The sequence below is a fragment of the Prionailurus bengalensis genome, chromosome E2 (assembly GCF_016509475.1).
Source record: "Prionailurus bengalensis isolate Pbe53 chromosome E2, Fcat_Pben_1.1_paternal_pri, whole genome shotgun sequence".
Taxonomy (NCBI): domain Eukaryota; kingdom Metazoa; phylum Chordata; class Mammalia; order Carnivora; family Felidae; genus Prionailurus; species Prionailurus bengalensis.
The window spans coordinates 35,087,098-35,102,041 of record NC_057352.1 but is presented as its reverse complement, the minus strand read 5'-3'; the positions used below and the strand labels follow the sequence as shown (position 1 = coordinate 35,102,041).

Sequence of the window (14,944 nt, the reverse complement as noted above, 5' to 3'; positions counted from 1 at the left end):
GTTCCCATTAAATACTAACTTCCCCCTCTCTCCTCCTCCAGCCCCTGGCACCCACCATTCTACTTCCTGTCTCTATGAATGTAGCTCTTCCTGGTACTTAATATAAGCGGGATCACAGTATTTGTCTTTTGGTGACTGGCTCATTTCCCTTAGCATAATGCTTTCCAGGTTCATCCATGTTATTGCAAATGGCAGGATTTCCTGTTTTTAAGGCAGAATAATATTCCATTGTATGGATATACCACACTTTGCTTATCCTTTCATTCATCAGTGGACACTTGGTCTGCTACCACATTGTACCTATTGTGAATAATGCTGCTATGAACATGGGCATGCAAATATCAATTTGGAGACCCTGCTTTTAATTCCTTTTGGGTAAATACCCATAAGTGGAATGGCTAGATCATATGGTAGTTCCAGTTAAAATTTTTTGAGGAGTCCACCATACTGTTTTCCACAGCAGGTACACTGTTTGACATTCCCACCAGCAGTGGGACAAAGGTTCTAATTTCTCCAGATTCTCATCAGTATTTGTTATTTTCTGAGGGTTATTTTTTTTAACTAATAGCCATCATAATGGGTTGAAGTGGTATCTTATTGTGGCTTTGATTTGCATTTCCCTAATGATTAGTGATATTGAGCATCTTTTCATGTGCTTATTGGCCATGTGTGTATCTTCCTTGGAGAAATGTCCATTCAAGTCCTTTGCCTGTCTTGAATTGGGGTTTTTGGGGTGGAGTTGTAGGGGTTCTCTCTATATTCTGAATATTAACCCCTTATCAGCATACGATTCACAGATAGTTTTTTCCATTCCACAGAGCACCTTTCTACTCTGTGGATGGTATCTTTTGATACACAAAAGGTTTTATTTATTTTGATGAAGCTCAATTTATCTATTTTGTCTTTTGTTGCCTGTGCTGTTGGTGTCCGATCTCAGAAAGCACTGCCAAATCCAGTGCCATGAAGGTTTTCCCCTATGTTTATAGTTTTGGTTTTCACGTTTAGGTCTTTGATCTATTCTGAGTTAATTTTGTCTGTGGTGTAAGGCAAGGGTCCAATCTCATTCTTTTGCATGTGGACGTCCAGTTTTCCTGGCACTATTTGTTGAAAAGACTGTCCTTTCCCCCTGGAATGGTCTTGGCACCCATGTCAAAAATCAATTGACCACACATGTGAGGGTTTTTTCTGGGTTCTCTATTCTAGTCCGTTGATCTGTATGTCAGTCTTTATGCCAGTACTTTGTTTTCATTGCTGTAGCTTTGTAGTAACTTTTGAAATCAGGAAGTGTGCAACCTCTCACTTTCTCTTCTTTTGCAGGTATGTTTTGGCTATTTGGGGTTCTTTGAGATTTCATATGAATTTTAGGGTGGATTTTTCTATTTCTGTAAAAAATGCCATTGGAATTTTGATGTGGATTGCATTAAATCTGAAGGACACTTTGGGTAGTATTGATATCTTAGCAATATGTCAATCCATAACCTGGGATGTCTTTTCATTTATCAGTGCCTTCTTTAATTTATTGAGCAATATTTTATAGTTTTCAATGTACAGATCTTTTGCCTTCTTGATTAAGTTTATTCCTAAGTATTTTATTATTTCTGATGCAATTGTAAATGGAATTGTTTTCTAAATTTCCTTTTTTGGATTGTCCATTGATATTGTGTAGAAGCACAACAGATTTTTACGTGATGATTTTGTATCCTGTGACTTTGCTGAGTTTATTAGCTCTAAATGGCCTCCTTTTTTACTGATCAGATTCGTTGCCAATTTTTATTTTTATTTTATTTATTTAATTTTTTAAAATATAATTTATTGTCAAGTTAGCTAATGTGCAGTGTATACAGTATGCCCTTGGCTTTGGGAGTAGATTCCCATGATTCATCGCTTACATACAACACTCATTGCTCATCTCAACAAGTGTCCTCCTCAGTGCCCATCACCCATTACCCCCCCCACCCCTCTATCAACCCTCAGTTTGTTCTCTGTATTTAAGAGTCTCTTATGTTGCCTACCTCTCTGTTTGAAACTATTTTTTCCTCTTCCCTTCCCCCATGGTCTTCTGTTAAGTTTCTCAAATTACACATATGAGTGAAAACATATATCTTTCTCTGACTGACTTATTTCACTCAGCATAGTACCCTCTAGTTCCATCCACATTGTTGCAAATGGCAGGATTTCATTCTTTCTTATTGCCAAGTAGTATTCCATTGTGTGTACACACACACACACACACACACACACACACACCCCACATCTTTTTTTATCCATTTATTGGTTGATGGACATTTGGGCTCTTCCCATACTTTGGCTATTGTTGATGGTGCTGTTGTAAACATTGGAGTACATGTGCCCCTAGGAATCAGCACTCCTGTATCCTTTGGATAAATTCCTAGTAGTGCTATTGCTGGGTCGTAGGGTAATTCTAGTTTTAATTTTTTGAGGAACCTCCACACTGTTTTCCAGAGCCAGTTGCCTATTTTTAAACCTTAGTTAAGTTCACATAAAGATCTGGAATTCCTATTTTGTCAGAATATATTGGAAGACGTGGCACCTCTGGCCCGACAGTCCCACGTGGCACCCACATGCCTGGAGCCGTGTAGCAGCTCCTTCCTTTGGCAGAAGTGAGTGTCCTCCTGCTGGTGCCCAGTGGTGCCCCAGCCTCTAGCACCCCTCCTGGCCCCACCCTGCCTGACAGCCTCACTCACAGACCCTGCTCTACCCAGCCCCTTGTGCACTCATTCTTCCTACATGTGTTTACAGAGCACCTGCTGTGTGTCAGGCACTGTCCTAGGCACTGGGAATTCGTCACCCACACTACAGACAGATATCTCTGCTCTCACGGGCCTTTATTCTAACAATAGAACTCGCTGTGTGCTGGGGTCTGTCCTAAGCGCTTTACTTACGTTATCTCATTTAATCTCACTTAATGCCCGGGACATCCTTGTAGGGGTAGCCTCACTGTCCTGATGAGGAAAACAAGAGGCATGGTGAAGTTGAGACTTTTCCAAGGTTATCCAGCGAGTAGGGTGATGTCTATATTAGAAAGCTGGGCAGTCAGGCCTGAGAACCCCTGTGCCCGACTGCCCCTCAGTGGCAGAAGGACCTGAATGTGAAAACGTGGCAGTGGGCAGGGCAGGGTGGATGGGGCCAGATGGGCACAGTCAGTCATGTAGCCATATGTCCTGAGAGGGGGAGTGTGTTGGTGACGGGATGGGGTACTTCCGGGGGCCGCCCCTCTGGCCTCTGTTTCCTCAGGGTGTTCTGGGTCCCGGGACCTCTTGCCTTTTCAGCTCAGCAACGCCTTGGTCTCGCCACTGGGAGAGCCCTCTTTTCCTCAGAGGACAGACAGCTGGTGATCAAGAGCCAGGCTTGGTGGGAGGTGGGGAGGTAATCAGCAGGTTGTCTCCACTGATGGGAGCAGACAGCTGAGAACACAGACCTGCGCAGGGCAGCCCCACCCTCTACTGAACCCACTTCTGCTGAGAGATGGAAATGTGGATTTGTGTCAGATGGGCCCCGGCTCCCCGCTCCCACTGAGGCCCTGTGCACCAGGCCCATGACCCAGTTTCTCCGGCTGACAGGGAGCCTGGGCCTGGGAAGGGACGTTGCACAAATCTAGCCTGGTCCCTTGGTCAGCCCTGGGGTTGACATCATACCCTCCTGGGCACCAGCACAGCAGCCTGCCGGGGATCTGCTTCGCCTTTGGCCTGGCTCTTTGCCCTCAGGAGTGTGCATGCCGCTTGTCTGCTGTCACTTCTAGTGTTCATTGGGTGTCTACTGCGTGCTGGTCACCTGCCAGGGTCGGGGCTTATGATGAGTAATAGAGAAGGTCCCTCCCCTCTTTGCGGATAGATGCCAGCACGATTGCTCAGAGCCCGGGCGGGTGTGGACAGGATGCCTCTGGGGGCTCTCTCCTGTGGAAGACCTTCCTCGCTGCTCTGGTTCACCCTCAGCACCCCGCTCTCTGCTCTCACCACTCCTGAAATAGACCCCTCTGGGTAGAGGGCAATGGCCCCACTCCTGAGCAGCATACATCCTGACTTCTCAGCCCCAAATGCAGCTGGCCTGCCGGGGCACGGTCACCATGCACCACAGCGGTGACTGGTGCCTGACAGGCCACACTGCTGTGTTGGTGGGTCATGTCCCCCGCTGTCTGAGACAAGCCAGGAGATGACTGTCTGACATCTCTGACAAAGGGAGTCTTTTATAGCCTCTTCCTCAACCCCTCACCCTCACCCCTAGCCTGCCCCATTTTGTAGCCACCTCCTTTTGGGGCACCCCTCAGAAATTCCAGGTAGAGCCTAGGAGTGCCCAGAGTTCTGATTGTGATGCAAGAAAGGAGCAGGAGCCTGGGCTACAGGCAGGTGGCAGGCAGGCGTCCTGACCCCGCAAGTAAGCACTTGGAAGACCCCATTCTCGCTGCATCTGGGGCTGAGTGCTGGTGGCGAGGTCCCAGCACACCCAGCCCGGTGCTGAGGAAGCAGCCTGTCTGAGGCACCTGTTCAGTGCAAGTGGATCTTCCTGGGGTGCTTTCTGAGGGAAGGAAGGGGGGTGGGGGGACTCAACCTTTCAAAAGGAGGTAGACCCACCTATATCAGGATGGGGAGAGTGTGTATGAGAGGAGTACGTATTCTTTGAGGCTTACAAGTTACTGAAAAGCATAAAGAATTTGGCAGAATTCTACAGTCCAGAGACTTCTGCTTCTTGGTGTTACATTCGCAGTTTTGTTTTCGGACTTTTGACTTAACTATGTTCGGGAGCCTTTCTCCAAGTCACTTAAAACTTCTGCTAACCCTAACCGTGACGACTACGCACTAGTCTGCGTGTACATACGCCATAACTTGCGTAACCATTCCCTTAATGCTGGGGATTCACGCTAGTCCCGATTTCACCACCAAGGAATGAAAGGCTGCCTTCTGTGAGGTGTCCCTCACTCCCCTCTAAGGCTGGGGGATCTGAGTGCTCCTCCCACCAGGGTCTCAGCAAAAGGGGGCATCGGAGGTGGCACAGGCCTGGTCTGCATGCTGCCTATGCTACTCACACACTGTTGATGACATCTCAGCCATGTAAAGTGGGGAGATTTGACATATCCCCAAATCCCAACATCTGGCCTGTCTTGAAAGGTCAGACGTTTGGAGATGTGGGCCTGCATGTCTCTGGCTGCGGCCTGCAGGGAGTGCATTGTGGCTGCCTCCTAGGGGTGGATAGCAGGTGTCCAATCCTGCACTGCCCCTCACCTGCCTTACCTGGCCCTGGCTGGCCCCTGCAGGCAGGGGACTTTGTCACCTGTCGCTTAGTAATAAGAACCTAGCGCTTCGTGGTCCGCTTGTGTAAAACCCACCTCTCCTAAGCCCCCGCCGAGTGAGTCTGACTCTCACTGTGCCTTCTCAAGGTGAGGTATAGTAGGGTATGGTCCTCATAGGATGTTCTGCAAGAAAACCGCCAAACATGCTCTAATGAATGCTGGTGCCAAAGTCATTGGCTGCATTTGCAGTTATCTCCCGAGAGGTTCCTGCAGGTGGGATGATAGAGAACCAGGGTTTGGGGCCTGCGAGGAGGATGGCCAGCGGGGGGACAGCTCTAGGGGAGGGTCGCCATCCTGGGATGTGCACTCTCGGAACTGGCATCGTGCTTGCCCCCGCCCTGGGCTCTGGCTGAGCCAGGCCACCCTTGCCTCCTCACAGAGCGTGCACCCCTCCTCTTTCTAATAGCCTCTGCTGGCCATGGCTCTCCAGCAAGACAGGCTGGGAGCTGGGGTGGACGCAGGTCTGAGATGTGCCCTGGTCACTGACAGACCTGTCTCCACAGGCAGATTCACCAGGAACCACTTGAAGTGGAAAAATTTAGGACTTGGGCAAGGACTGATCCAGGTTTTGTAGTGCCTAGAGTTTATATAATTTGGAAGCCTTTTTAAGGAAAAAAGAAAAAAATATATATATATATATATAATTACAAATACCTAAGTAGACGCAGGGGCCGATGCAAGGCAGGCGTCCTGAGGTCAGCCTTCTGAGTCTCCCAGGGAGCTGCCTCTGGCGTGGGCTTGGTGGTACACGGGTCACTTCTGCTTTGCTTGCTCCCCAGACTTTCCTGAGAGCCCAGACTACCTGGGTCTTGAAGTGGGAGAGGGTGCTGAAGGCTATTGGGATGGGGCAGGTGTGTGTCACCTGGAGTCCCAGGTGTGGCCTGATGCTTGAACACAGGGAGGGCTGGGGCTGAGAGATCAGGCCTGGGTGTGGGCTGGAGGTGAGGAACAAGGCTCACCGTGACCGTGACTGTGGCTTTGTGCTGGCAGGTGGAAAACCTGAAGGAGAAGCTCATTAGCCAAGCCCAGGAAGTGAGCCGCCTTCGATCAGAGCTGGTGAGGCTCAACACTGCCATCCTCAGGTGGGCGGGGGAGGCGGGGGTTGGCCGGGTCTCATGCAGACTGACCCTTCCAGATGGGATGTGCGACCCCATCTCTCCAGGGCCCTCACGTCCAGCCCAAGCCGGGGCTGCCCGTGTGCCCATCAGACTGCCATCCTGCCTGGGAGATGCTCCCCGAATACTTGTCTCCACTCACTAGGTCCTCAGAGGCCATGTGACCCCCAAAGGGAGGGAGGTTAATTCTCGTTTGCTGATGTAAAATAGGAGTGTGAACTCTGTGTATAAATACGACTTTCTTGTTACTTTCACACTCAGGAAAATAGAATGAACCGGGCGGGGTGAAGTCCGTCCCTCCAGCTCCCCTTTCCTCCTGTCTTCTCATTTCCCTCTGGAGCTCCTGCTCTCTTCCCTCCCTCTCCGCCTTTCTCTTTCCCTCTCCTTCTCCCCACCTGTCTCCTCTCTCCCCTGCCCTGGTAACCCTCTCCACCTCACATGCGTCCCCTGTGCTCCGGCCGTCTACAGGGAGGCACGGACTTGGAGAAGCACCGGGACCTGCTGATGGTAGAGAATGAACGGCTGAGGCAGGAGATGCGGCGCTTCGAGGCAGAGCTGCAGGAGCTGCGGGCCAAGCCGGTGGCCCCCTGCACAGGCTGTGAGCACAGCCAGGTGAGCGGGCTGGCCCCGGCCCCACCCGGTCCCAGAGGGCTCAGTCCCCAACGGTGACCCAGTTCCTCACAGTGACCCCTGCCCGCTTGTCTGTCCTCCCTGGGTCCCGGCGTCGCTCGCCACCGCCTGCCTGCAGGAGAGCGCCCAGCTCCGGGACAAGCTGTCACAGCTGCAGCTGGAGGTGGTGGAGAACAAGGGCATGCTGTCGGAGCTGAACCTGGAGGTGCAGCAGAAGACCGACCGGCTGGCGGAGGTCGAGCTGCGGCTCAAGGACTGCCTGGCCGAGAAGGCGCAGGAGGAGGAGCGGCTGAGCCGGCGCCTCCGGGACAGCCACGAGACCATCGCCAGCCTGAGGGCCCAGTCGCCGCCAATCAAGGTGAGCCGTGGCCACGTGCAGGGCCTTGGGAGCGCCCTCTCCATCCCGCGCCCAGGGCGGGGCCTCCCGGAGGAGGGGCTTAAGCGTCTTGGTGAATGAGGAGGGGCAGGTGGTTGAAGGAATCATTGCAGGTCTGCCCTTAGTCTTGCCCCTTACTCTCCTTGCCGTCCAGGGCCAGGCGCGTAGCGGGCATCTGGCAACTGAGGCTTGAGGTGCCCGTGCGTGCCAGGCATGGATGTGACGCACCGCGAGGTTCTACCTTCATCTTTGCCCTTCTTGTCTGTCCTGTGCCCAGGCTGGGGCCACAGCCAGGCTCTTGGCTAATTAGATGAGAGGCCCTTGCAGCATCCTGGAAAGCCAGTACCTCGAGGCCTCTCTAGTTTTTTCTGGGGGCTCTTGGCGGGATGTCCCTGAAGGTCCCTTCCCAAGGCCAGCCGCGTCTCAGGACCCCCGGGTGAGGTCGAGGCACCAACGCGCCGCCACGCGCCCGTCCCTCCTTCCCCTCACAGTATGTCATCAAGACCGTGGAAGTGGAGTCGTCCAAGACCAAGCAGGCCCTCAGCGAGTCCCAGGCCCGGAACCAGCACCTGCAGGAGCAGGTGGCCATGCAGAGGCAGGTGCTGAAGGAGATGGAGCAGCAGCTGCAGAGCTCGCACCAGCTGACCGCGCAGCTCCGGGCGCAGGTGCGTGGGCTGCGGGGGCGCGCGTAGCTGTGGGAGAGCATGCGCACGCCCGGCTGGAGAGAGCATGCGCACGCCTGGCTGGAGAGAGCATGCGCACGCCCGGCTGGAAAGCCAGAGGCGGGCCTTCAACACAGTATGGCGGGTCAGCGCTCCGGGGTCCGACGCGCCTGGGTTCCGGTCCCTTCTCTCCCTGCTGGCTGCATGACCAAGGCCAAGTTTTGTTAGTGTCTGTTTCCTCATCTGTAAAATGATGTGATCGCAGAACTCCCCTCCCAGTGGGGCTCAGGGACATAATCATTAAAGGTTCCTCACACAGGGTCTAGCGCACACGTTCTTAGAAAGGAACCCTGGTCATTACTGTATAACAAGTGCTCTCCCCTGCCCTCCTGGGGCCTGTAGCTTGTGCACCTGTTACGTGCCAGGACCCAGGCTGGTGCCGGGGGTAATGCAAGGAAGTAGCTGCACGGAGCTCCCAGACCTTTCGAGGAGCGAGATGGCCATCTACCCTTCTGTGTGTGTGTGTGTGTGTGTGTGTGTGTGTGTGTACATGTAGGGGTCAGTGTTTGCTCACGTGGGCTGTGGGGTAGGTGAGGGGCTTCTTTCTGGCTCTCCCCCCCCTTGTGAGCTTCTCTCCCCCCCACACACATTGAGCTTCTGGTCCTGGCCATCAGATCGCCATGTACGAGTCAGAGCTGGAGCGGGCACACGGGCAGATGCTGGAGGAGATGCAGTCCCTGGAGGAGGACAAGAACCGGGCCATCGAGGAGGCCTTTGCCAGAGCCCAGGTGGAGATGAAGGCTGTGCATGAGAACCTGGCAGGTGAGCCGGCTGGCCGGGCCCTGGCCTGCCCCGTGCCGTAGCCCCTCCCCCTGTCCACTTTATACCTCTGTCCCCATAGGTGTCCGGACCAACCTGCTGACGCTGCAGCCAGCGCTGCGGACCCTCACCAACGACTACAATGGGCTCAAGCGGCAGGTGCGTGGCTTCCCCCTGCTCCTGCAGGAGGCTCTCAAGAGCGTCAAGGCTGAGGTGAGTGCAGCTCATGGCTGAGGGGACGGGGGAGGCTGGGAGAGGCCCTGGAGCCCAGGGCTCCATTCCAAAATGCGGTGAAGCCCCCCAGACAGTAGCCCCCCTGCCTCACCCACACACTGCCACCCCCAGACCCTGTTTGAAAAACACACTGGTCAGGGGCAGGTATTTGGGTATTTGACTTATTGTGATGCTTTAAACCAAACATATTACATATATTCTTATATCTCAAACATGCTGCACATATTCTTACATCTGTTAGTTTTGATTTTTTAAAGCTATACTTGTACAGTATGAGAATAGCCAGCGTCTCTTAAGTGCCTCCTACATGCTAAGCCTTTTATAGCTGTCAGCTCCTTGAATCTGTACAACAGTCCTGCAGGGTAGAGAGACTGATATATTTTGGGAATAGAAAATAGTTCTCTTTATGTGAAAAAAATTATGTCAATAATACATGGATGTGGTAGAAAGTTCAAACTATGCAGAAGAGCATCAGAAGAAAAGGAAGGGCCTCTCTCTGCCACCCTGGCCTGCTCCCCAGAGGCGGATGTCTGTCAGAATTTACCCCCCGAGCGTTCTGAGCATGATGAAGCCTGTTGATGTATTTGCGTGCATGTGCACACTTCCCTTTTTACCCAACGAAGGGCAACATATGCACGCGCGGTCTGCATTTTGGTCCTTTCCCTCATGAAGTGTAACGTGGAGGTCCATACCTACCAAGTCCTACAGATCCGCGAATTAGGTGGTGTTCTCCCCAGTTTACAGAGGAGAAAAAAGAGGCTCGACGACTGAGATGGTTGCCTTAGGTCCCCCCAGCTACTTGAGATAAGGGTAGAGCTGGAGTATGGGTCCAGCTGAATCTTGTTGTAGTCAAGTGCTAGTGCTGTGAAGTGAGGGCTGAGTCCTGCTGTTTGCTCATCAGCAGAGCAATAAGCCTCATTGAGACTCAGTTTATTCCTCTGTAAAATGGGCCTGGCAGTAGTACATGCCCACAGGGGCTATTGGATAGAGTTGGCCTGTGACAGCGGACCTCAAGTACTCAGCCCAGGGCGGGAGGCAGTGAGCAGCTGCTGGGGTGGGGGTGGGGAGGTGGCAGGCAGCGTGGTAAGCCAGGTCGGTGGAGCCAGCCCGTGACAGCGCTGCGCACCCCCCACCAGATCGGCCAAGCCATCGAGGAGGTCAACAGCAACAACCAGGAGCTCCTGCGCAAGTACCGCCGGGAGCTGCAGCTGCGCAAGAAGTGCCACAATGAGCTCGTGCGGCTGAAAGGTGACCGCCGGGGGTGCTGGGGGGCCCTGGCACAGGGGTCCCAAGCTGGCTCGGAGGTGATGCAGCCCTTCCCCCCAGCCCAGCACCACTCCTTGGAGCTGTGCCCTGCCACCGAGGGGCTGCTGTAGCTCCGTCTTTGTAGATCTGGAAACCCAGAGAAGTCGGGGAGCTTGCTCAAACCCGCATGGCTAGTAAACGGTCTGCCCTGGATCTGGACTTGGATCCATCCAACTCTGAAGCCCTCATCCCAGTGCCCATGGCAGGTGACCCCTGGGCCCCGAGGGGGCCGGGTGGGCTATTGAGGCACTGGGTGGGGTGGCTGGTATGCCACTTGTTCTGACCAACGGCCTGGCCAAGCTTGAGGGTACCTGTTTGCTACACAAAGGTCTAGGGAGTGCTTGCTGTGTGCCAGGTGCTGTTCCAGACACTGAGACATGGCCGTGAGCCCACACAGATGCTGTCGCTGGCCTCACGGTGCTCGCTTCAGCTGGGGCAGCAGTGATCGTTAATCACCCAGAGAACCTCAACACTGCCCCTGTTACCGGGGCTGGGGAGGGGCTCTCAGAGCCCCTTAGTGTCTGACAGTCGAGCGTGTCAGGGGGCTTCCCGGAGGAGGTGCAGCCAGACCTTGGACCTGGATGGTGAGGTGGAGTGTACAGGTGAAGGTGAAGGTGAAGATTCTGGCTATAGTGGGGAGTTTGTTCTTCATTCCACTGAGATCCCACTGAAGGGCTTGAAGTGATCAGATCTATGTGCCCACACACCCCAGGGCTGCCTCGTTGCCTGGTTCTGTCTGCCTATCTGATTCCCAAGCCCTGTCCTGGCATCCATGGTGTCCTTTTAGAATGACAGAATAAGTCTCTTGGCTTACTGGGACCCAAGCCCTATCATATAGAGAAAACTGAAGTCCAGACACAGAGAGAGAGCGTCCATTTGGTATCCCACCCAGACTGGGCGCAGGGCCTGAGCCCCACAACTGACCTTTCCTCCCTGTCCTCAGTGTGAAGCTCCCACTCTCAGCTGGCTTGCCCAGGAAGAAAGGGTACTGATACTTGAATTCATGATAGTGTGAGTGACTGATCACAGCTTTGTGGGCTACCTTTCCTTGGGGGGCCTTGCTTAGAAGGCAGCAGGTTCCTGAGCCGCTGGGTTGCTCAGGACACCAGAGGATGCCAGTGTAGAGGCAGTCTGATCTTGACCCAGCCTGTACCCTTCTCTCCTCCCCCACACAATCCAGGGAATATCCGGGTGATTGCTCGTGTCAGGCCAGTCACCAAAGAGGACGGAGAAGGACCTGAAGCAACCAATGCTGTGACCTTCGATGCTGACGATGACTCCATCATCCACCTACTGCACAAAGGAAAGCCTGTGTCCTTTGAGCTGGACAAGGTCTTCTCCCCGCGGGCCTCACAGCAGGATGTGAGTGTGGCCCTGTGGGGAAAGGGACAGAGCAGTGGAGGGTGAGGGGACACACAGGGAGAGATGATGGGAGCATGGACCGAAAGAAGTATAAGAGTGGGGAAGACACGATGGGGAGGCGTGGGGCACTGGGATGCCTTGCTCCCTCCACTGGAGGAGAGAAGAGGGTGGGAAGCTAAGATTGAAGCCTCTGCAGGGAGGGAGATTCATGCACAGCCTGTGGCACCTACGTGGCCCCGCCCAACCACAGGACCCTGGCGGGCGTTGCTTCTCCAGCCGGGAGCACTTATGTAGGTCTGCCTAGGGACTCCCCCGCTGCTCCTTGGCCCCACTATGGAACCCTTGGCCTGTGAGAGCCATGTGGTCTCAGCATCCTTCTTTTCTCATCTCTGCCCTGGCTGACCGGCCAGGACTGTCTTGCCTGTGCCCTTCTGTCCCTGTGCTGGGCTTTACCTTTGCCCCACCCTGTCTGCTGGTGTACAGGCAGGCTCTGGGTGCCGGGCACACGCTGGCCTCTGCCTTCACCTCACTGAGCACGCCTTTGGTGCCGGAGAAGTAGAGGTGGGGACCCCTGAGCTCCAGGGCTGGGCAGCAGGCACTGCCCTGTCTTCCCTTCAGTCTTGGCAGCTCGACTGATGCCTATTGTAAGTGACTTATTAGTCAGAAATTCTTCCACAGTGAACCACTCGCCAGTAACAATATGCGTTGTACTGTTACTGAAGGAGAGAGTGGTCAGGGGAGGTGGCTGGACTTGGAAATGGTGGGTGACCTGGGAGGGGCTTGCAATCTCCATCCCATGTCACCTCCCCAGGTGTTCCAGGAGGTACAAGCCCTGATCACCTCCTGTATTGATGGCTTCAACGTCTGCATCTTTGCCTATGGCCAGACGGGTGCCGGCAAGACCTACACGATGGAGGTGGGTACCCGCTGCACGGGGCAGGGGCTCGGTGAGGACCCCACCCTGTCGCTGTCCTTGTGTCTGCGGGTTTTGTTTGGTACAGGAGCAGAGCTGGTGGTTATCTGTGTTAGCCTGGGGCACCAGGCCTGAAGAGAGGGGCACCTTGCTCAGGTGGACTTGGGATGGACCCCTGTGGTTCTGGAGGGGCAGGTGTAATGCCCACAAGCTCTGGCACCAGAGGGGTCTCTGCCTGAGGTTAGAGCCCAGGGCAGACCGCCTCTGCATCTCCCTGGATGGACCTTTGTTTCACCCATGTGCATTTATTGGGATCCTGCCATATGGCTGCCCTATGCTGGGCCCTGGGGTATGGGGATGGAGGAGGGCAGTCTCTGCTGCTGGGGCCAAGCCCCCTCCGGGAAGGGCAGCGGGAGATGGGAGCTTTGAGGGGAGGAAGAATCTCAACCAGAGGTAAAAATGGAAGGCCGCCGTTGGGAGTTTCTTTGGTTTGTTAGCATGTGCCTGGCTCTTGAGAGGGTGCTGTGTGGTTCTCTGGGAAGGGGTGAGGACAGGCGTCCCAGTGTCTGAGGAGGGGGGTGAGAAAGCTAGACAGGCACCTTTAGGTGACAGGCTGTCATCATGGCTCTTTCCTTCCAGTCTGGGCCCCACTGTTGCCCTCGTTCTGGGATTCGTGAAGACTGGTTAGTGGGGGCCAGGCCAAGCAAGGTGGGGGAGCGAGGGGGTTGGGGGGGCTCCTAACCCTATCTTGGGTGCTCAGAGTTGGGGTGACCCCCAGGAACATCTCTCCTCCAGCAGTGCCTGCCAAGGCCCATGTATATCAGGTGCCGTTCTGGGCGCTGGGCACAGTTTGGCCACAGAGTGTCTGCTCCCGGGAGCCAGCTCACCGGTGGGGAGGCTTCAGTGCTCACAGCACATCAAGCTGTGTGCCTGGCAGGTGCCAGGGAGAAAACTTAAAGTTGACTATGAGGAATCAGCAGTGAAGGAGGGATCAGATCAGGTGTTGGTGGGGAAGATAAAGCCATCTCCCAGGAGGCGGCATTGGAGCCAGCCATGGGGGTGTGTGGGGAAGAGCATTCAGGGACCAGGAACAGCAGGGCTGAGGCCACGAGCCTGGAGCATGCTAGGGGTACTGAGGCCTGAGCAACAGACGGGAAGGGGCGTGGGTGGGCTACTTAAGGGGAGGTGACCGCTGAGGTGAAGACTCCAGATTTCTTTCTAGAAGGGCCGGCCAGCCCATCTGGCCTCAGGGCACACGTGTCTCTGCTTGTGCCCCCCTTCTGCCACCCACAGAGCCCAGCTCGTGGCTTCCCTGATGTGAGCCACCCTCTAGGCGGTGGCACAGAGATCACAGGTTCCCAGTGCTCCCTCCCAGGTGGCCCCCCAGGACCAGGTGTGCACCTGGTGCTCAGTGGCCCCTTGTGCAGGGCCGCGTCGGGTGCTTCACCCAGTCCTCTGCTTTACGTCTCAGACTGGTCCTGACAGGGCAGTGCCGTGGAAAGGTGGGGAAACTGAGGCCCAAGGCAATGAAGTTGCTTGCAGCTAGTGGAGGGCGTTTTGGGGTGGACCACTAGGCACGGACAGGGAGGCTGGCTCGTGAGGGGTCACCATAGACACCACATGGGCATCTGCACGGCCCCCCCTTGTGGTGGGGAGAGGCCTGGCTCACTGGGGCCCTGCTTCTGCCCCCAGGGGACCCCCGAGAACCCAGGCATCAACCAGCGGGCCCTGCAGCTGCTCTTCTCCGAGGTGCAGGAGAAGGCGTCCGACTGGGACTACACCATCACCGTCAGCGCTGCCGAGATCTACAACGAGGTCCTCAGGTGGGCGGTTCTGGCGCGGGGCACGGCCCGCCCGGTGGCTTTGTGGTCCGCGGGGCCATGCAGGGCTGTGTGTGACGAATGTCGGAGTCGGGGCTACATGTCTGGATCAGCCCAGGGATCGGGTGGTCCCCGGCCCCCGCCCCACACCGGAGGCAGCAGGGAGAAGGCCTTGCTCTCAGTCCCCCCAGGACCCCTAGACCAGACCCAGGTGCTGCTTTTCCTGCCGAGTCTACCCAGTCTCCCTGCAGGCTGCACCAGGTGGTGATAAGTGAGAGTGAGGGACTTGGGGGTCCCTGCCCACAAGAGCTCCGTGCATCGTGGGGGCGGGAGTAGTGCTACTACAAGACTGGGGGGAACATTTGGCCTCTGCCCCTCAGCAGACTGAGTGCAGGGAAGGAGC

At 55.1% G+C, this 14,944-nt stretch overlaps 1 protein-coding gene across 4 annotated transcripts in view; it reads left to right on the top strand.

Annotated features, from left to right (window-relative positions):
- KIFC3 (kinesin family member C3) overlaps nt 1-14,944 on the top strand; it is a 43,264-nt gene that overhangs the window by 25,123 nt on the left and 3,197 nt on the right. For all 4 annotated transcript variants that reach the window (XM_043599307.1, XM_043599309.1, XM_043599306.1 and 1 more), the window contains 10 exons: nt 6,296-6,361; nt 6,889-7,032; nt 7,169-7,408; nt 7,918-8,091; nt 8,763-8,910; nt 8,990-9,120; nt 10,278-10,389; nt 11,627-11,808; nt 12,620-12,724; nt 14,414-14,544. In XM_043599307.1, the coding sequence (XP_043455242.1) occupies nt 6,296-6,361; nt 6,889-7,032; nt 7,169-7,408; nt 7,918-8,091; nt 8,763-8,910; nt 8,990-9,120; nt 10,278-10,389; nt 11,627-11,808; nt 12,620-12,724; nt 14,414-14,544 (1,433 nt within the window). The remainder of the gene's footprint in view (nt 1-6,295; nt 6,362-6,888; nt 7,033-7,168; nt 7,409-7,917; nt 8,092-8,762; nt 8,911-8,989; nt 9,121-10,277; nt 10,390-11,626; nt 11,809-12,619; nt 12,725-14,413; nt 14,545-14,944) is intronic.